Below are 21,226 nucleotides of genomic sequence, written 5' to 3'. Positions count from 1 at the left end.
AAACACACATCATATAGATACATTTTTTTAAAGAAGAAATTTTTGAATTAGCAATTAGCAGTTGAACTTTGATGCTGACATTATGCATGCACTAACTCCCACCTTGTTTTAAAGTAGTTTTTAAAAAATAAGACTTCTGACAAACACCACTGTGATACAGAATAACCAGTAGTACAGTAGAAGAAAATAGTGCATGATAAAGCTCAGTTCATAAAGCTTCTAGTGAGTTTTTTCTTTTTTTTTTACCATGTGTCATACTAACTCACCAGGTGTGTTGGGTGGGAAAACAGGAAGTGATGATGGCCCATTGACTCCAGGAAGTAGGACTGGTGGGAGGCCAGATAACCCTGGGTAGCCTGAGGGTAGGCTGAGGCCATGAAGTGCATTATTATTGTCCACTGAAGTCTGTTGCTGCTGGCCAGGGAGGCCAAGTCCCTCACCGGCTTTCTTCATGCGGTCCAGCTCTTGCTGGGCCATGAGCTGACGGACAGTGGTTGGTGCTAGGTAGTCCTTTTCTCTATCCACCTGGTTTCCCATTGTTTCTTGCACTTTGGTGATGTGCTGTTTTGAAAAGATGTGGTCTCTGACAGACATCCGTGCAGTGTACTTTACACCACACAAAGTACACTCAGGCCTGGGTCCCTCTGGTGAGCCTTGACTTATCATGAATGGCTTTCCAATATTAATCTTGAATTTCTTTTCTTTAGCACGCGCATTCTGGAACCACACCTGAACAACACGTTTAGGGAGTCCAATCTCATTGCCTAGCATTTCACACTCTTGCATTGTAGGAGTGCGATAGTCACTAAAGCAGGCTTTGAGTACTTTAAGTTGCAGGTTACTCATCTGGGTCCTGAATCGTTTGTGCCCTGGCCTATCCCCAGCATTGCTGCCTTTCCCAGATTTGCTGAAGGGGTTACCTGCCCCAAAAGGACTAGGGGAACTAGGATCAGCTAGGCTTGATGATTCACTCCTGTCATTGTTTTCATCAAATTCATCATCTCTGGAGCTAAAATAAGAGTCACAGTCTTTTCCAGAGAAGCTGAGGGCAGGGCTCACCATGCTGAATTGGAACCTTTCATTGCCACTATCAGAATTTGGCATCAGGCCACTTTTGTTGTCACTTAGCTTGTCTCCTCCATTGGCAGTAAGGCTTTCAACCTCATTGTTATTATACTCATCTCCGGTTGTAGCATCGCTAATGGCTGTGTTAATTGATGACGTCTCATCAAAGTCCATCTTACTGAGATCATAAGATGAAACTTCTGCTGAATTAATATTAGGCCCTTCAGTTTCATCACAGTTTTCAGCTTTTAAGGATGAAGGGCTTAAGAAGTTTTTTACTTGCGCCTCGGATGGTTTGACTGGGGTTGAGGATGCAGTGGGTAGCTCATACTCATTTGGCTCAGTCTTGGTAGGCAGCTGTGGGTAGTCAAAGAAATTATACTTATTGGGGCTTTCACCTCTTTCATTGTCTTGATTCATCATTGGGCTTGGTGGCAAGCTAAAACCTGCCTGCTTAGCGTCATGCCAGTGCCTAGATCGTATGTGGCTATCTAGAGCAGATTTTGCTTTAAACAATGCTCTGCAAAAGGGGCATTTCTTGTGAGACTGGGAGGGCCCTATAGCCCTAAACTGCCCCTTTCTCTCTCGAGCGCGGGTGTTTTGGAACCAAACTTGCACAACTCTCTTTTTTAAGCCAACTTCCCGTGCAATATGGTCCAACATCTTCCTTGTTGGGTTAGAGTCAAGTAGGTATTTGTCATAAAGAATCTCCAATTGTTCTGGTGTGATGGTGGTTCTTAAACGCTTATCTCTGTGTTGCTCTTCACTACTGTTACCGCCATCTTTGTCATTGGCACTTTCTTCTTTGTCATCAAGTTTCCTCTTCATCGCCCCAGAGCCTGCAGCAGAAGTTAAGCCAGAGCTACTCTGAGATGGGATTTGGGAGAGACCTCCAGATAACAGCTGGCTAGCCATGAGGGGGTTGTTGGGGTCAAATATCATATAGGGCATATCAATGGGTCTTTCAAGGAATTGTGAGTGAAGAAATTGGTTCTGAGCAGCCAAGAAATGCATGTGTTGGTGCTCCTGCCACAACTCTAGAGTGGGGAATGCTATCTTACACTGATCACACTGGTACTGAAGCATCTGATGGGAAAGGCTATTTGTCAGTGAAGACAGTGCCAGGGAAAGTGGACTTGAGGGAACTGCAGCTGCCTGAGGCTGGGAATGGGGTCTTGACATTTGTGCCTGGGTGGCTTTTTGTGGAGGTGGCTGCGGTGTGCAAGCCTTAGATGGTCTTGGTTCTGGTAGTGACTTTATTACTGGTGAAGGGGCAGTCTCATTTTGTTTAACTTCAGTTTCAGGGGTCAAATCTGGCTTGGGGGAAATTTTGCCCATGGTAGTACGAGGAGAGGACATCACAGGGGAGCTTGAGCCAGAACTGCTGGGAGTTCCTGTTTGGGAATGCTTATGTATGTCTAAAGGTCCCTGGGTGATCTTAAATGGACCTTGCTCAGGAGAATCTGAATACTCCTCGCATTGGTTGTCGTCATTAATTTCCTCATCTTCATCCTTATAACACAGCTTTTTCTGGTGAGTGATAAGATCAAAGATGCGTGGGAACACAATGTTGCACTTCTTACATTGGTACTGCATGTTGCTGGTTCTGATGTATCGTTCATTAGTCAGCTCTTTTTTCTCACTGTCTTTAGAGTCTGCCTGGTTCTCATAGCTCTTTCGAGCTTTCTGGCGAGCATTCTGGAACCACACCACAATGACTCGTGATGGCAGGTTGAGCACAGTGGAGAGCTGCTCAATCTCATCATCTTTTGGATAGGCATTAGTGTCAAAGAAATCTTGAAGTACCCTTAACTGGTAATCAGTGAATCTGGTTCTGGAGGACCTCTTGTTCATCATTGAGTCTGCTCTGTGGTATTCCTGTGCACTTAGTTGGGGCTCCAATCGAATGTCTTCCAGTGTTGTAATGGGGGGAATACTAAAGTTGTAGGGAGAGTCTTTACTCCGCTGCCTTTCTTTGAAAAGGGTGTTACGGAACCAGTGCTTTATAACTTTTTGGGGCAGGCCAGACTTCTCTGACATCTCCTGAATTTGCTCTTCATTAGGAGAATTGTTAATATCAAAGTTTGCGCGAAGAATCTTGAGTTGGTCATCGGTGATGCGGGTGCGCGGTCTCTTAAATTGAGAGTGGCGGAGGAAGTTTGGATCAAGACCCAGCTGTTGTTGGCAGAGTTGTGTAAGGTCCGTGGACAGCGAATCCATAGTGGGCAGCTGGAGGGCCAGCTGAGGGGGTAGCCCTGGGTGCTGGACAGACTGCATCATTAGAGGCGGGAAAAGGGGCAGATCCAAGGGAACAGGTAGCTGCACTTGGGGTGGTGCAGGGGGGGCAGTAGGTGGTGGAGGTGGGGGCGGTGGCTGGGGAGTTTGTGTCTGGTGAGAGGGTTGGTGTGAACTCTGATGGGAAACAGGAACCGGTGAAGGTACTGGGGTTTGAGGCTTGGCCACAGACATGGCAGCAGGCTGAGGAGCTGTCACTGGGGTTGGAGCAGGAGGAGGTGGCGGAGGAGGAGGAGGAGGAGGTGGTGGCGGCGGTGGCGTCTCTGGTGAAGAAGGGTTTATTGGATAAAGTTTGTCATAAGCCTCTCTATACTGCTGGGCAAACTTTTCAAGTTCCACATATGGGAAAAAGTGACTATGCACATGTTCTTGGTGGCTCTTGAGAATAAGCATGTTAGAGAAGAGCTTTCCACACATCCCACACTCAAGCTTATCAGTATTCATTTCTACTTGTTCAACTCCATCTTTGCTTTTCCTTTGGTTTTTTTGTCTGTTTTCATTGTACTGGATCACCAACTCGAATCCAAAATTCTCTAATAGCGCTTTTGCTGCATTACCTCTTGCTCCTGACACAATACGTGGAGGGGGAATCAGAGGCTCTGAAAACTTTGACTTTTTGGGTTCTTTGTTGTCCTTTCCTACATCATTCAATGCATCACCTCCATTTTCCATCTTCGCCCTGTTTTCCTGTTTTTCCAGGTGGTCCTCTGCATCTCTAGACATTTGTATTTCTGAAACTGAGACTGTGCTAGCTTCCATTTTTGCTTTCTGGTTCTGCAGTTGCTGGTTTTTCTGCTGCAGAATTTGTGACTGTGATTGAGAAGCCTGCTGCTGTTGCTGTTGAACCTGTTGCTGGACTTGAGCCTGCTGTAACTGGTGCTGCTGTTGCATCTGCTGCTTCAGGTCTTCTAGAAATGATCCAGTAAGACCAGGCATTCCAAAAGCTGCAGCTGAGTGCAGCGCAAGTTCTGGGCTAAGGTTGAATTCTGCCCCAGGTATGTAAAATGGGAAGAGGAACTGCGGCTGTTGAAACTGCAGTAATGCTTCTGGGGTCATTGGAAAATGGGGGAGAAAAGCTGGATTGAGGAACTGAGGCTGGAAGAAAGCAGCCTGTTGCTGGAGTTCATGTTGAAGCTGCAGCTGCAGTTGGGCTGAGGACTGTGCTGATTGTTGGCTGCTTGCCTGTGCTGAAACATGGTCAGTAGTTGCTGCGTGTTTTGAGTTGTTACTGCTGTTAGGTTCTTTGGGTTCAACAGTGTTTTCTTTGTTAGAAGAAGGTGTACCACTTCTTGCAGCGTCTAAATTGCTTGCATTCCCTTGTGTGCTTGGGCCTGGACTTTTTGAAGATACTGGACCGCTAGTTCCAGAGATACTGCTGCTGCTGCTGCTCATGTCATTTTTGGCTGTTCTTGCTTTGGTCTGATGTAGAACTGACCTCATGTGAATTTCAAGTGTTGAACTTTGGCTATATGCAACATTGCAAATATTGCATTTAAATGGTTTGTTGTCAATGCTGTTGCTTGGCTCTTGTGGAACTGGGCTTGATGCCTCTTGAAGGACCTTTTTCAATTTATGTAGGTGGGAAACTGAGTTATAGTGTACTAGTAGGATGTTCTTCTGGGTGAAGGACTCCTTACATACTGTGCACTTGTAAGGTCGAGAAGGGTCCAGAAATTTTTCCATTGTAAAATTGGGCCCCTTTCTAAATGGTAGGGTCCGTTTTGGTTCTGCTCCCATGTCATCTAGCAGGGAGCTACTGTCACTTCCGGTGGGACTGGGCTTTTCTTCCTGGTCCATTTCATCATCTTTGTCCAAGTCATGTTCAAAGGCCTGAGCTTCCTCCAAGGCCCTGGCCTCACTCTCTGTGATATCTCCATTCAGTGGCAGATTGCCTATGAGTTGCTGCACCTCAGCCTCACTAAGTTCAGGGTGCCCATTTTCTAAATGCTTCCTGAGGGCCAGGAATGTCCTGAAGCTGCGCTGGCAAAGGCTGCACATAGTGGCTGCTCTGATGGCATGGTACTGAGAATGTATTTGAAGCTTCTGCATTGTTTTGAAGGCCAAACTGCAGTGGTTGCAACGGTATTTGTAGACATGACGATCTGATACAGAGAGCTGTTGTTGCTGTTGCTGAAGTCTTTGGAGCTCACTGAGATGCTCCTGCAGATTATCAGGGGATTTGCTATCATGTCTTAATCCACTGGCTCTCTTCCAATCTGGGGCCTCTGAGGCCTCCTTTGGGGGCTTGAGTTCCTCACGCTGCAGGTCTAAATCATTCTTGTCTTGATTGGCCAGCTCATCCTTTGAAATGTTTCCTACGCATAGAAAATACAATGTAAGGTTCTCGTCAGTCAGTATTTTTTGACAAATATATAGAAAATTACACACTCAAGTTCTTCAGTGGACCTTTACCATCATCTGGGCAACAAATTAATGACAAAAAGAAAACGTAAAAAAAAAGTGTATGCTACATATTCTTCTCACCATGAGACTTTCCTGACCCATCTGTGAGAGAGGTAGAGGAATCCATTAACGACATACTTCTCTCTTGTTCAGTCTGGGGGTGCATTATATTATTTGGTGTTGCTGTTTCAGGTCCAACAACCTGCAAAGACCAAAGATTGTTATTATACCAATTTATAATCTGATATAGAAAGTGCAGAGGAAGCGTGCCAAATTGTTTCTTGTATTGAAATCAAAGCTTATTTCAGGGAAAGAATTTGCTTCTCTCGGTGGACAGTAACAACATTCAAGATTATGGGAGCATCTCAAGAGAGAACATTTAGCAACAACAAGTAACATCACAATTTCTTTTTGCTTTGAATGTGCAGTTTGCTCTCACACACACACAGTCTAACAGACACACTCAAACAAATTGTATTTCTAGTCATTACTTCTACATACAGTCAGAATGAGCTTTTCCACACAATCGGGTGCCACGCTGTGAAGGTGAGTGAGATGTAGCTGCAGGTGGATTTTGTTGCTAAGGACATCCTGGCACAGTGGGCAGCGGATCACTGGCTGCATGGAATGCTGGGACATAACATGTAGCTGCATACGGTTGGCATCTTTACTGCTGTAGTTGCAGTACGGACACTGCTGAACCTAAAAAACAAGACAGCACAATAACTAGGTGGAGAAATAATGAAATGATTTTAAAGAAAAGGAAAATATTTTCCTTTAATTCAAGAGCAGAAGTTAATTATTACGCTCAATGTACTTTAGTGGGTATCATTCTTGCACTGCACGGCCATTAAATTAGCCAGCCATCTGCCTCACTGGTCACACCTTACTTTTTAAAATTCCACTAAATCTGTCAAAACAAGAATTTTTGGTAATCCTCACTATCTGCCACCCGGCCCCCAGTTACCATGCCCAACTTGACCTAGAAAACATAAATCAACCATCTTTCATGTAATTTGTTTAAATCTTTTAAGTCGTGCCATTTTATTAGTAGAAAACAAGATTGGCCAGAATTTCTAATCAGGAGATTGCAGATGACAAAGGTGTGTACTCTCCTAAGCTATGCCTTGCCCTCATTACAGCGAGTACTCTGAGCATAGCTGCCTCCCTACCACCTGTCTTAATAGAATCCATTTCTGAAATGACTAAGTCTTCCTTCCTACCAGAACCAGACGAGCTAATACTTCATAATCTAATTTAAAAACACATATAATTTAAAGAGATGCAAAAAGGGGAAAAGAAGCAGGCAAGGAGTCCTAAGGCTAGTGCAGGTATTCCACTTAAGGACACAAAGGCCGGCCTATTGTGCTTGATGCTGAAAAGCTATGTCAGAGGGGGAATAGTAGGATGCATTTAACCCTTTGAATGAAAGCCGGCGCCAGGAATTGCTAAATGCTTGGCTTCACATTTCTGCTTCTTATAGTTAAGTATCTTCCATTAGCTCATCCCACAGTGACAGTGAAGGTTAGATTTCATTAGTGCTTATGAAGACAAACCTGCCTCAGTGGCTATTAGCTTTCTGTAGATCCAATGACAAAGTCCAACTAGTATATGGAATTTAAATAGCCATTTTGAATAGGTACATAGATAAGCACCATAACCTAGATGGATTTTCTTTAGCAAGGTGAACACAGTATACAGATCCGCAAACACTAAATGAGGAACAGATAAGAACAACACAGGTGACATTTTCTAACGCAACTGGGAGTTTCCTTTTAAAACTTCACAAACCTGGTCATTAGCTGAGGTCTTCCCTTCAGCAGACTTTGGCCTTTTAGGTGGGGTTTCCATTTGTCGATCTGGCAGGAGAGAATGTTTAACCATAGCATTCGGTCCGGTAACCTCTTTAGACACGGCATTCACTCCTAGCAGGTGGTGGCGAGACAAAGAGAAGAGGGGACAGAGAACGCAAAAGGTTAAAAGTGAATGGATTTCATCAACTAAATATTCAGTATTTATATCCCCAGCTTAAATGTCTGCATTTGTATATTTTAATATTCCAAATATTTATGATACATATATATTTTTAAACAGAAATACAACAATATTAATGGCAAACTTGTTTTTTTCCAAGGTTTTTACAGGAGAAGAATATTAAGTAGAGCATCTAATATATCCTGCATATTAAATGAGAAATGGATGTATTAATCTGTAACATGTGAAATATACATGATAAAATTCTCACATCCCTCGCAATGGAATTGGATCATTTGTGAAGATAACATAAATGTGTGGTTTGTCATGTTCGCTATCTTTTGTAACAATGAGCTGCCCCACTTTCACCTCTCCCATTCAGAATATGCACGATTTGAATGGGCCAATAAAATGTAATTGTGACATTTTGTGGCTGTATGGGATCATAAAACAATCATAAATAATTACTGCTTTACAAATAACTGAATAACATCAACACATGTATTATAGGTGATGGCTTTAAAAAAAAAAAGAGTCTGACACCAGGAAAACATTAGCATGGATACAAGCATGAAGAGTATTATTCACATTCACATATGCTGACGTGCCACTGCCCCGAGGACATGTAAAATAGGAAAAACTCGGGCAGGCTCATTATCACAGCACGACATACATTAAATGTTATGGTAATATTATACACTTCATTAGTTCATATACATTTCCCCAGCTGCCTCGACAACTCCTGTGTCTGTATAAGATGCTAAATTTTCAGGGCTTTGTCACGGCTGGTGGTACAGTACCAGCGCTACTTGTGTGTGTCTGTTTGTATGTGTGCGTGTAAGCGTGTGTGATGTTAACAGCAGGGCTCAGTGTGGAGAGATCAGCCTCTGGTTGTATTTAGTAAATGCTGCAGCCACTGATAAATCTTTCATTAGCCTCATCCTAAGATACAGGCCGTGCAGGCCCTGCTATACTCTGCCACTGCAATTTACCCACTCTGCACAACACAAAGACACAGCAACAGCAACTCTCCCTCCCTCCCCCCTTCCCTCCCTTTTCCTTGCTCTCTTCCTCCTCTCCCTAAGCTACCCCCCCCACCCCACCCCTCCCCTCCTCCCGCTTCCCCTCCCTCGTCTGGTCACTCAAGGCAATATGTGAGCCTCACTCTTGCGAATCAACGCTTCACGCTAGATGCACAAATGGAAAAAAAGGGAAATCAAAGCACTGATACATGGAGAGGGGGCTAAAAAAAACATTTTGTATTTCATATTATTCTGTGGCTCGTGTTTGTATTGGGCGCATATCAATTCCTCCGGCCCGTTCATGCATTTTAATTCTGTTGCATTAAGTAGGCGTTCCACTTATTTTATTTGTAATCCCCTATATCTGGAGCCTGAAATATTGGCCTGTCAAGGAAAGTGACAAGAGAGAAGGAGGGAGGGAAGAAAGGAAGAAAGAGAGAAAGGGGAGAGTGAAGAAAAAAAACACACACACACACACAAGGGCACAATGTGAATTTCCAAGAACATCCGAGAATTGCTCTGCAGCTCAGAAGAGCGAGGTAATCTCGTCTTCCACTGCTTGTGATGGCCCCTGCAGGGCTAGTGTGTGTGTGTCCGCGCGCGCGTCTGTCTATGTGCAAATATGCGTGTGTATTTTGTGCTTCATATCAGGCCTCTGACACTCCATTGGTCAGATCGGTGCAGGCTGGAAGCGCCCGTCATATCACCTGACCTTTCCCGAGTCCGTGCCCCGCCTCCTATATTTATTATAACCATTTCTAATTTCAACTTTCAATTTTTGCCTCCGTCTTCCAGTCAATTTGCAACTAAATTACATCCCTGAGAGAGGAGATGAGGCGATTGTCGGACGAGAGCATGCAAACACATTTACAATGTGGAGGGTGTGGGGGTGGTGTGTGTGTGTGTGTGTGTGGGGGGGGGGGGGGGCACACATCACCATTGATTACTGTCATGTTGAATGTAAATGCTTGTCTGTGTGTGTGCAACATGAAGATCTGTCCTTCTGTTTTGACCCGCTGCTTTAATCAACACTTATGCTTATGCTTAAACTCATATGAAGAAAAAACAGTTGGTTAACCCTGAATGAGAGAGGAGTTCTTTCTATGGCCACTTAGGAGCTTTCAATAGCAAGCTCTGCCAGTGAATAATAAACCTATTTTGAGGCATAGAATTGCATTCAAAATTGTAGAGTGTCTTCCAAGAATATAATTACCAGTAGGACAAATAAATACAATGGCAACCGCAATCCAATAACTATCCATAAAACCACGAGAGGAAAATCTAAATATCCCTAAAACCTTGTTCTTAACAAGCCACATATTCTTGCAATGAATAGTGCTTGGATAACTTAAGTAAATCAAGAGAAATAACAGGAGAGCACATGATTGAGAACAAGAGAGAATCAGAAGACTCTTCTCTCATTTTCTTTTGTCTCTGAGTCTGCACCCCATACTTAATGACTGTCCTTTTTCCTTTTCCTCCCCCTTGTACTTTCCCCTCCCTTCTCCGGCTCTCCTCCATCCCCTCTTCCACATGTGGGTTCCAGCAGCTGCAGCCTATTGAAATGGAGGGGTAGAATAAACCTGAAATTGCCCCTTCAACCCCCTAACCCCCTTCCACCAATGACAAATGTCTGCATGGAGCAGGACCTGAGTTGATTAGATAAATCAAAAGGTGATTTATGACACTCAACCCCTTTTGCATTGCAGGGGGAAAGAGCGGTACACACACCACCCATCTTTATTTGCAACTGTCAGGGATGTTTAGGTAGCCACATACGCACACATACACTTCTATAGACGCAAGTGGACGCTCCAGTGGAGAGAGGCACGGAGCAATGGGGTAAAAGGCAGAACAACGTGGAGAGGAGAGAACGAGAAAAGATGACAGAGAGGGACAGAGAAGCCCACGGCCTCGGGGTATTTTTGTCCCATATAGTTCCTCGAAAGGCAAACCAACAATGCCATTGTAGCTCTTTCTTTTTCTGGGGATCCATTTGGAATCCGCCCTTTTGCTTAAAAAAAGATAAGAGATTTTGTACAGAGCAGACTGACCAAGTGAGTTTTTCACACAAACTGTCCAAGTATGTCACTGAATCATCATCGTGTCTTCAGGACTGACTATACGTAAAGTCGGCTGCATCATCGGGATCAAGTCGACAGTGAAATAAACCTGTTGTAACCATTTCCCCTGTTTTTTCCTCGTCCTCTATCTTCTTTTAACATGCTGCATCAATTCCATTGATGATTCCACTCCTGTTATTTCATTTAATCGAAATACAAAAAAGCCCAGCAAACACAGAGCGGAGAGCGGGGCGGTGGTGTGGGAGTGTGGGTTGGGTGGCTTGGATTTAGTATTCAATTTAGCTGTCTTGAGCCCTGGCAGACTGGCTAAGGTTACGGAGCAGTAAATCTAGGAAGGAGAGCTGGCCAAAGCGGGCCAGGGAGGGCTGGCCAGCATGATTTACTGGCCTACTGCTCTGAGGTTACACATTAGGCTGACCCCCGGTCACCTGATAACATTACAGCAACACACTCTGAACCCCAAACTCCCACTGAAGCACTCAGCAGGGCCCAGATCTTGCCGGAGGGAAGTACACAGAGAAGGAGGCTGGAAAAAGATTGAAATGGTGAGAGGCAGAGACATAGTCAGATGGAGAGAGAGTCAAAGAAAGAAAGGCTATTAAACAGCAGCTGTCTTGTAGTTTGTGTGTTTTTAATGACTAGCCTTCCCTTCTCTTCCATCTCCAGCTTGTGTTCTAATGAGAGATAAATATGAGCGTGGCCTTGTCACATTTGACAAATTGTCGGAGACATTCAACAAGCTGTCATTACACAGAAAACACACATAGTGCATGCACAAAGGAAATGCTGCAGGCTTGTAATTAAACATGCTAATATCTTTAATATATTTTAATCTCATATAAGAGAGAGAGACAGAAAAGGAGCACAGCTATCCTCTCAAGTTGGGGGAAATTTGCAAGATGCATGCACATTAAAAAAAACAGACACACACACACACACAAATATTCAGAATATAAACAAGCTAATATAGAATTATTTAACATGAGATCTTGTTTGCATGTGAATGCGTTTCGTTTCGCCCGTATCTTCACGATTTAAAATTGCACACGCAATAATACATAACATCTGACTGGAGGAACAATGAGTGATTTCTGTGCTAATTTGAAGCAGGTAGAGATCTGTAATTTCCTTAGGCTGCCTGACAGGCTCATTTCTATGCCGGGGCCTTTGTTTAGTTGATTATTTATAAGAAGTGGGCCCCTGAGCCATGGTGGCGACATGTGCCATCTACACAAACAGCATAAAGCTATCTGGAAGTAATCCACACTGAGGACATTTGCATGGAAAATGTAACGTGGATTATAATTAATCTGAAGTGACACGGGATTAAAACAAGACAATGTAAATGAAGAAAGGGAAACAGCTCTTTTCGCTGGTTCCTTGCCCCTCCCCCACCCTTTCACCTCTCTCTCTCTCTCTCTCTCTCTCTCGCTCCTTCCCTCTTCTCCCCTCTCTATCTATCTATCGGCCCCTCTTTGTTTAAAGACTCTTGGTCTTGGAGATGAAGTGCGCAAATACACTGCTCAGTTGGTCACACTGTAATCCCTTCCCTGGAGATACCATATGGACACACACACACACACACACACACACATAGATCTCAAGATTTAGGCCTGATGAAGGAAATGTTAAATCTGCCTACTTATAAAAAAAATCAAAACAAACAGACAAAACAAAAACAGGGCCCCAGAATAACAACCTGATAACACACCAGGATCTCTCCCCCCCCCCCCCCCAACACCACCACCCCCACTTTACATTTTCTGGCAATTGACTTTCTCAAGTCTCCTTTAAAGCAAATGCATAATAAAACACCAAAAAAAGCGCCACTAGCAATATTATATCTGCCTTCCTAGACAAACTAAAACCTTACCCCCAAGGCGACTCCTAGAACAAATTATTCATAAAAATTAAAAAAAAAAAAGGGAATACATTTCTGCTTTATTAAATAAGCTTCACTACACTCAAGAACGCTCGCATATGTAGGCACGCTTAAGAACACCGTGGGTTTCTTTCTTTTTTCCTTTTTTTTTTTTGCATGTGTGCTCTGGTGTTAAATGGCGCTGGTGGTAATATGCAGCAGTAAATGCATGGATGGTGGTTCCCCCCGCTAGTCCGTCAGACAGGCCTGTCACAGAGATAGAGCTGAAAGATAGATGACTAGCTAAACTAATAGGCCCCAGCCTCACTCAGCTCTCCTTCTGGCTCATTGAGCCTCACATTATGGAGCTAGGTATGGCATGCTAGGAAGAGAAGGTGGGGAGGGAGCTTCAGATGGATAGAGGGTGTAGTTGGAAGTGTATGTGTGTGTGTGTGTGAGTCGGGGGGCAAGAGTGAAAGAGTAGAAAAGACATTAGTAGGGGCAGAAAGAATGAGAACCCCATGCAAAGACAGAGCGGGAAAAAAAGAGAGAGAGAGAAGCCCCATGTAATATTCATTCCCAGCCATGGATTTCCATCTCATACATAAGAAAACCATATGAATTCATATTTGGGTAAATCAAATCTAACAAAGCCGGGGCCATCCTGACCACAGCTTCACAGCAGAGGCATTATGTGCTCCATACCTCGCCCAAAATAACAGCGACGCCAAGTCGCCTTTTACAGATTGTTGCCCCTCCCTGCTTCACTATACTTACAAACGAATAAACTGTTTCTCCTTTTCCCCCTCTTTCTATCTCGTGCTATTTTTTTTTTCTACCCAAGGTAATGCCTGCGATAGGTTCACAGATTGGACAACAATTAAGGGATGGATTGAGCCAGGAAAAAAAATGGGAGAGAAAGAAAAATGAAGGGAGAGTGCAGGGAAAAAACTAATTTAAGGGTTGCAGGGATGCAGTGCAATATTAGAAAAACATATACACAGGCCCCCCATCTAATCCTGCGCTTATGAAAAATTAATATGTCATCGGAGAGGGCACAAGAACGAGAAAAGATTAATGCAAGGCGCTTATAAATTACAAGCACGCAAACTGATTTGATTAAAAAATAATCTGGGGCCTGGACATTGCCTGGTAATATCCACAACACTCAACTTATCCTTCTCTCTTTCTGTCCTTTTTTCCTTCCTCTTCTTGTTTCCCCCACTCCCCCGTCTCTCCCTTTTTCTCTTTCTGTCAGATGGAAACGATTAAAGCGGGTCACATGGAGGCTAGTCAGCAGCATTCACATGTTACACACACGTTAGAACCTTATCTGAGGGAGAGCGACACATGAACAATAACTTAAGACGAGAGGCTTGTGGTTCGTATGTGTTTTGTGCGCACAGTTTGCACGCGCGCAGACTTACGGTCAGTTTTCCTGCTGTCAGCCGAGTCTCGGTCGCTGAGGTTGAGCCCGGGCCTGGAGGAGGAGCGAGGAGGTCTCTCACTGTCCTCAGAAGTTTCTTCTGAAAATGCACATACACACACACAAAAACAACAACTTCATTATCTGCAGAGCTCTCTAAAACACAGCATTCGATGGCTGTAAGGGCAGCACTGGAAAAAGAAAATTTCATGGTGTTTGACTCCGAAAGCTGCAGATGTTCTAACATATATTGCAGCGTGATATTAGAGAAATATTCCAGCTTTTATATGTTTGCTTTATTCCCATAAACACCTTTTTCTAGAGTAAACGTATCCCACTGAACAGCATATCTCACCAGCAAATAATGTTATTGACTTAAACACATGCTTTGTTGAAAACAGCCGCGCTCTGCCACTTCTAGTGGGTGAAACATAATACATCCATGGCCTGAAAGCTGAAAGGTTGTGTGACAACAAAATATGGCCTCCGGGGAAACGGCTTCAGTTATTTCGGGTGCCTCTCTTCAACATGCACTTCTCAAAAAAAATAAAGAATATTATTTACTGACATTGCATAATAATGACTTTTTGTCCATATATTTCATTTTAAATAAGCGTTTTTACTTTTCTTCTATTCATTTGAAGTGTTATTTCAGGTTAGACAAACATTACAGCATGGTGGAAACACAAATTATGCTGTTGTAATGTAAAAACATAATTATGTGGAAACGCTATCATTCTGCTTTATTGCGACAACTGGAAAAAATACACAGCTCTACCAAATTGAGGCACACATTAGCACTGACAGCCTACAACAACACACGTCCTGCTGTAAAATCCGGGGGAAAAATGAAAAGCAAAATAACATGAGATTGTGTAGGTCATGCTCGCCACTACCCCGTACAGAAATATTGTGTCTGCGTATTTTTGCACGCCTTGCTAAAAAGTATGTGTGTGTGTGTATTTGCGTGCGCACGCCAAAACACAAACCAACACACACGTGCAGCTCTGCACTATTAGCAGATTAGCCTACCCATCTCTGAGAGTTCAGCCCCTTGTTTGATAATTCTGTGTATCTGCAGTGTTCTGCCAGTGGATTAAAGTGTGTGCATGTGTGCGAGTGTGTACGCATGTGTGTGTGTGTGTGTGTGTGTGTGTATGTGTATATATGTGTCGCCAGCACAAGCTAACACTAATCCTAGCCGAGCCCCAGCGCTCCCTTTCATCCAGCCATCATTTGTCTCCGGCTGGGCTGATGTCACTTTGTAATGAATTTTGAGCAGTCTGAGAGAGGCCAGATAACCAGGCATGCGCATGCACACATGGCACGAACACACACACACATAAACACACGCGCGCGCGCACATATATATAAATATACACACAATATAGTGCCCTCCTCCATCTCAGGACTAGCACACACCAATGCAAAATCAAACAGAAACACTTGCAAACAGGCATCAAATCACACACACGCAGAGTATCACGTTCACGCAGACACACACAGAGGAAAAACCGTTACAAATTTCATGTCTTTTAAATGGGGGAAAGGGGGGTCTCGCTCTCAACACAAACCCCTCACTCTGCCGGAGAATGAAACCGGTGTGTGTCTGTGTGCATGGGTGAGTGTGTATAAAAGAGCTGAGCTCATCAATCCTGTACCGCCTTAATAACCATATTTTATAACACGCACACACAGCACACGCAGGCACACTCACACGCATATTCACAGAAATCAGGCAAAGGGTGCATTGAGGTCAGCTTGCATTTGCATACAATCACTTTGGCCATTGTACGATGAGCAAAAGAGGTCTGCAACCCCCCCCCCCACCACCACCACCACCACCACACACACACACACCCCTTTGGAAACATGATATGATTAACCCTTTCAAATACCATGTGGTGTGAGTACACACACACATGCAAAAAAGCACATACAGACACACAGACTAAGCGCTGGCGCCATTGCTTTAAGCGGCAACACATTAAGTGGACATTATATACAGCATGAAATTTTCATGGCAGACGCTGGCATGTGATTGAGGAGGAAAATTGCAGTTGTGTTTGTGTGTGTGCGCCTGTATTCATGAACACTGTTATAGTTTTGCATTTGCACACGTGGCTGCTGTACACGCTGTGTACACACAGTCTGTGTGTTTGTGTGTGTGCATGAAAGACTGGGACTGCACTCTGCTCCTGATGTTTTATTAATACATCGGTGACAACGGAGATGAAATATCTCCTGTCAGCCAAGAGAGGCCGGGCTGCAGAAATTGCAATTTTCACTGCTGGTGCTGCAGCGTCCATCTTTGTATTTTAATTCACCTCACCTTCATACGGAGGGGGGAGAGGACGCACACTGTGTATCCATGTGTGCGCGTGCGTGCTGGTGTAAATGCTGCACGTGTGTGGCGGGTACCAAAGTCCTTCATCACTGGTTTATCTTTTCTCTATGCTTGACTTTTGTTCAAAGCCAAGGAAAAGCAAACGGTACAAATCGAACAGCATGTTTCACATAAGCATGCGGTGGGAGGGGTGGAGGGGTAAGGGTCAGAACAGAAATACTGAGAAAAAAAACACGCGTTAGTAGATCTTATATACTGCAAGGTCAAGTTAGCGTGTCAAAATAATAAAAAACATTTATAAAGTAGAAGGAAAAAAGTGATTTGTTACATATCATTTATTCAATTAATTTAAAAAGATGGTCATAAAAGTTTAATAGCAATTATTTTTATTTGATATTATCCCTATAATGCACTACGAGACCATATCATTTATCCCATAAATAAATTTTCCATCTGTGATGATAAATAAAAATGTGCGAATTACAGCTAGTTCGTTACCATTACATGACAACTCTGAATAATTTTTTGTATTTTTTTTTACTTCTGAATATGATCTTCACGATGACTTATTGCACATTTTTGTATTCGCCCATTAAGCTGGTCAAACTGCAAATTAATCAAGTCATTCTTCTAATAGATGACAGCAAGCAGAGGAGGAAATAAGTCAAGTGAAAGTGGTCTGAACTGCAGCGTGTGATCTTAACATTATCAAACCAGGGTCTTAACAAACCTCTAGGGGGCAGTCTACCTGTAGCCAGACAAAACACAGGAGAAACGTGAGACAATGAACAGAAAGACTGAAGGAGAGGAAGGAAGAGGGTGAAGAGTGGGTGAAGAAAGAGAAAAAAGAGAACAGGAGGGGGTGATCATCTGGGCCTCATCAGTGCTTTTTTCTCCTTTCCCCTTCTAGTCAGTTATATCTGTGGTGTGTGTGTGTGTGTGTGTGTGTGTGCCCGCATGCATGTGTGTGTTCGTGCGTGTGTGCATATGGGGAATGTGTTTCCACACTGAGGACATTCCCAGACGAGCTCTCTCAATACATCAGCACAGCGTCTGCCCTCTGACTGACCCTGACACTCACACACCACACGGGTGTGTACGTGAGCGCGTGAATGACTGTGCATGTTACATCGTGTTAGCGTGGATGTGTACCATTGATCACGCGAGCGAGACAGTGACTGCATATGTTTGCATGTGAAATGTCATGTGCAAGTATGTGTGTGTAAAGTGTGTGTGTTAAAGAGAGACAGAGCATTCTGCAGCGGGGGGACTCTTAACCATCAACTTAATCGCTACCAGAGGACACACAGAGCAAAAACTTTCGCAGTCACCTTCCACTGCCTCTGTGCATGCACACGCGCGCGTGCACACACACACAAAGCGGGCCAGACTGTGGAGGGTGTGTGATTTTGGCAGCCTGGTGGGATTCTCTTTGATGTGGGTCAGTCGGAACATTAAAGCCGGCCGGTGAGCTCGAGCTAACCACAAACCCTGGCTTCGATTACGCTGCAACCAACACAAGCCTATATTTAACTGTTAAAAAGGAAGAATAATTAAGTGTCTTATGATCAGAGATTCAACCTATCAATTTGATTTGAGATTTTATCAGTTAGTAGCCAGTGTAACCAGTTAGATTCCTACCCATAAATGTCTGTTTTGTTTATCCAATAAATAGTATCTGAAATTTGGCATCCGTAGTAGAAATAAAAAAAAAACCAAACAAAACATGCTCATATTTTTTCAAAGCAGAGCAAAAAGCAAACAGATAGAAAAGCAAGTTTTAAACAGACGGACGCAGGAGGATAGAGTGGAGGAGAAAGAGATGTCTGCAAAGAAAAAATAGAGGACTAGACATATGGGAGATGGAGGCAATGAAGAATATATTGAAAGTGTGAGTGCAGTGTGTTTGTGCGTGCATGTGTGTATGTGTGTGCCCTCTAGCTGTATAATGACCTGCTCTGAGACCACTCACTCCCCCTCCTGTCTCCCCCTAAGGGCCCATAACCGCCATGCCGGGTCATTATGTGCCCGGTGGAGGACTCGGTTGTACAGCACACAACAGTCGAGCAATGCCACGCCAGGAAACTGGACACGGAGACTCCAAAATGGCTGAATTCATTAGCTGGGTTGAGCTGCCTCTAATTTGCTTCCTTAGGGCTAGGACGGTGCTCATTAAAGGGGTAAAGGAGTAAAAAAAAAGTCTTGTTTTGCATTTTGTTTATCTTAAATCATGGATACCATAAAATTGGAGCATCAACTGAAACTGTAATTGCTGCCAAAGAAAATATACGATATATAAGAGCTGCTAAAATAACAAGACAAAGAATCTGTTATTGTGTAGCTTGGACTGCGTATAGCAGAGCATTTTCAGAGTGTTAAGTCTGTCTAATAATGCAGGCTTGATACTGGGTCCATTTTATCTGTGCTAATATTGAAGCCTTAATGTTTTTGTGCAACACATTTGACTCCCGTGTCTCCTCAACTTAGGCATGATGTTGATGCTGATTTCTTCTTACAACTCTGGTCACGTCCCCTGTGAGACCATGTGTGCGTATGTGAGCAACAGGGGGCCCTGTGATGTCACATTCCTGCGCCGCGCGCGTGGCTCTAGTTTGGCCTCTAGGTTTTAAGGGGAAAGCTTTGAAACATTACACCATCCCACACAGTCACAGCCACGCACACACACACACACACGTATACACACCGAAACACACACACACATAGTCAAGGGCCAGTGGTAATACTGCCAGAGTAATAACCTTACAGACTTACTGATCCCCCCCCTCCCATTCTCTCACCCTCAAATCTTTATTTACCCTACTCTCCCTCTTTATCCCCCCTTTCTCCCTCGTTCTCCCCGTACCTTTCCCCCCGAATTTCAGCGCGTTTAACAAGCATTTAGATCTTAACCAGATGTTGTTAATGTAGCATGTCTAAAATACTAAACATCAACCCAGCAGAGAGGGTCTACAGCTCCTGCACAGGGCCTGGGAATAACTCACTCACACACACACACACACATCCGCACACGCTTTCCCTCTCTCCCCCTCACACACACACCTAACCATGAATATCTCTGCGTATAACACACATTTACTCCTACGCAGCTTTCAATGCATTTCATGCACATAAGTCCACAGCCCACATGCTAACATGTAAACACACCAGCACAAGCAAACACACATGTTTCCATCCACACTCTCAAATCCACCCACACTGAGCCATTTATTGTTAAAAACACGCAAACTTATTACACCAGCAATATATATATATATATATATATATTGTTTCAGGTCGACTCTGAAAGCCAGACAATAGGATTGTCACATTTAATTCGCTCCTGGTGTGAATGTCAATAAGTTGAACTGACAGAATAAGCTGAAAAAAATGACTTTTTGTGTAAAAAATGCTTGTATCAGCAGCTCCAAATTTGCTTTGTTGTTGTCAATTACGACTTCCTGAGACTCTTCATTGTATTTTCTTTCGCTCAAATTGCTCGCTCTGCTGTCTTGCAGGCGACTAACAAAACACCTATTACTCTTTTGGAAAAAAAAAGAGGGGGGAGAAAAAAAAAATCATATGAATAAACATAGCCAAGATTAAAGGCTTGCATGTCTTGCTTGCTGCGCAGACAGAAACTGTTGTTTCGTGTTAAGAAGGGTTTCATTTTCAGTGCTGTGGGCACTGGGTGGATGGGTGTGTGTGCCTCTGTGTGTGTGTGTGTGTGTGTGTGGAGGGTGGTGTTAATGATTCTTTAATGGCAAATACAAAAAGGGTTTTCACAGGACAAAAATATGACTTCAAAAGTTTCAGCGGTGGATAAAAAAAAAAGTTGCCCCAACACCTGGCCTTATACAATAGGCTAACACACCTACTGTACACCTCCACACGTGCACACACACACACACCTGCATCTTACACAACAGCCATATTGCATTTCGGCTTTTTGAATCACCTTAGGCTGAGTAGGTGAACCGAGGAGGCGGCACGGCATGCTTACTGAGGGATTTAAGAATAATTTGAAAAGAAGATTCCTCTCCTCTGTTTCATCTCCTCCCGTCTCTTTCTCTATTCTCTGTTTCTTCCCGGTCTTTTATGATTCCTCGGGCCAATATTTATCTAGCCCCTGATTATAAACATCTGGCCGATAGGGCAGTCTGCGCAGCGGCAGCTGAGATGCGCACGCATGCACGCACTTGGAGAGTCTCACACACATAGTGGAAATATCACACACACCTGCCAACATGAACCTGTCAGGTCCAGACCGGAGGACGGTGGGAGGGAGAAAAAGAGAGAGCGAGAGAGAGAACTAGGAGCTGAGGGTTAATGGCCTTCCCATCTCTGTGATAAGAATTCATTCTGTTCTATTACCAGCACTTATCTACAGAGCCTGCTGTCTTTCTCCTCTCCCTCAAACACACACACACACGCACAAAACAAGGGTCCGAGATCGATAGATGAACCTAATGAAGAAAGCAGCTGTTTCTCGGCATACCTGCTCAACTCTATCAGCCCAACAAGATCTCCCTGTCTCATTCATCTGTCTAGCTATCCATCCATTTATCTATCTATCTGTCCATCTATTTTTCTATCTTTTCACACAGCTATCCGTCCATATACCTATCCCATCTGTTCCTGTGCGCCACCATTTACCCGTTATCTCTCCATCCATCACTACACTGGTAAACAAAGATACGAGCAGGATAGATATAGTTTTCAACTGACCAGACCGGCCCTTGTCATGTATTC

General features: G+C 43.8%; 1 protein-coding gene across 4 annotated transcripts in view; it reads right to left on the bottom strand.

The window, feature by feature from the left end:
* The window catches only part of zfhx4 (zinc finger homeobox 4), a 91,996-nt gene that overhangs the window by 2,957 nt on the left and 67,813 nt on the right, over positions 1 to 21,226 (bottom strand). For all 4 annotated transcript variants that reach the window (XM_006794693.2, XM_006794694.3, XM_006794692.3 and 1 more), the window contains exons 7-11: positions 14,132 to 14,230; positions 7,555 to 7,688; positions 6,265 to 6,465; positions 5,845 to 5,965; positions 267 to 5,675 (exon numbers count right to left, since the gene is read on the bottom strand). In XM_006794693.2, the coding sequence (XP_006794756.2) occupies positions 267 to 5,675; positions 5,845 to 5,965; positions 6,265 to 6,465; positions 7,555 to 7,688; positions 14,132 to 14,230 (5,964 nt within the window). The remainder of the gene's footprint in view (positions 1 to 266; positions 5,676 to 5,844; positions 5,966 to 6,264; positions 6,466 to 7,554; positions 7,689 to 14,131; positions 14,231 to 21,226) is intronic.

This window comes from Neolamprologus brichardi, chromosome 9, assembly GCF_056152115.1.
Source record: "Neolamprologus brichardi isolate AB-2024 chromosome 9, ASM5615211v1, whole genome shotgun sequence".
Classification (NCBI taxonomy): domain Eukaryota; kingdom Metazoa; phylum Chordata; class Actinopteri; order Cichliformes; family Cichlidae; genus Neolamprologus; species Neolamprologus brichardi.
The sequence above is the reverse complement of the archived record's forward strand: the minus strand, read 5'-3'. Positions and strand labels throughout refer to the sequence as shown.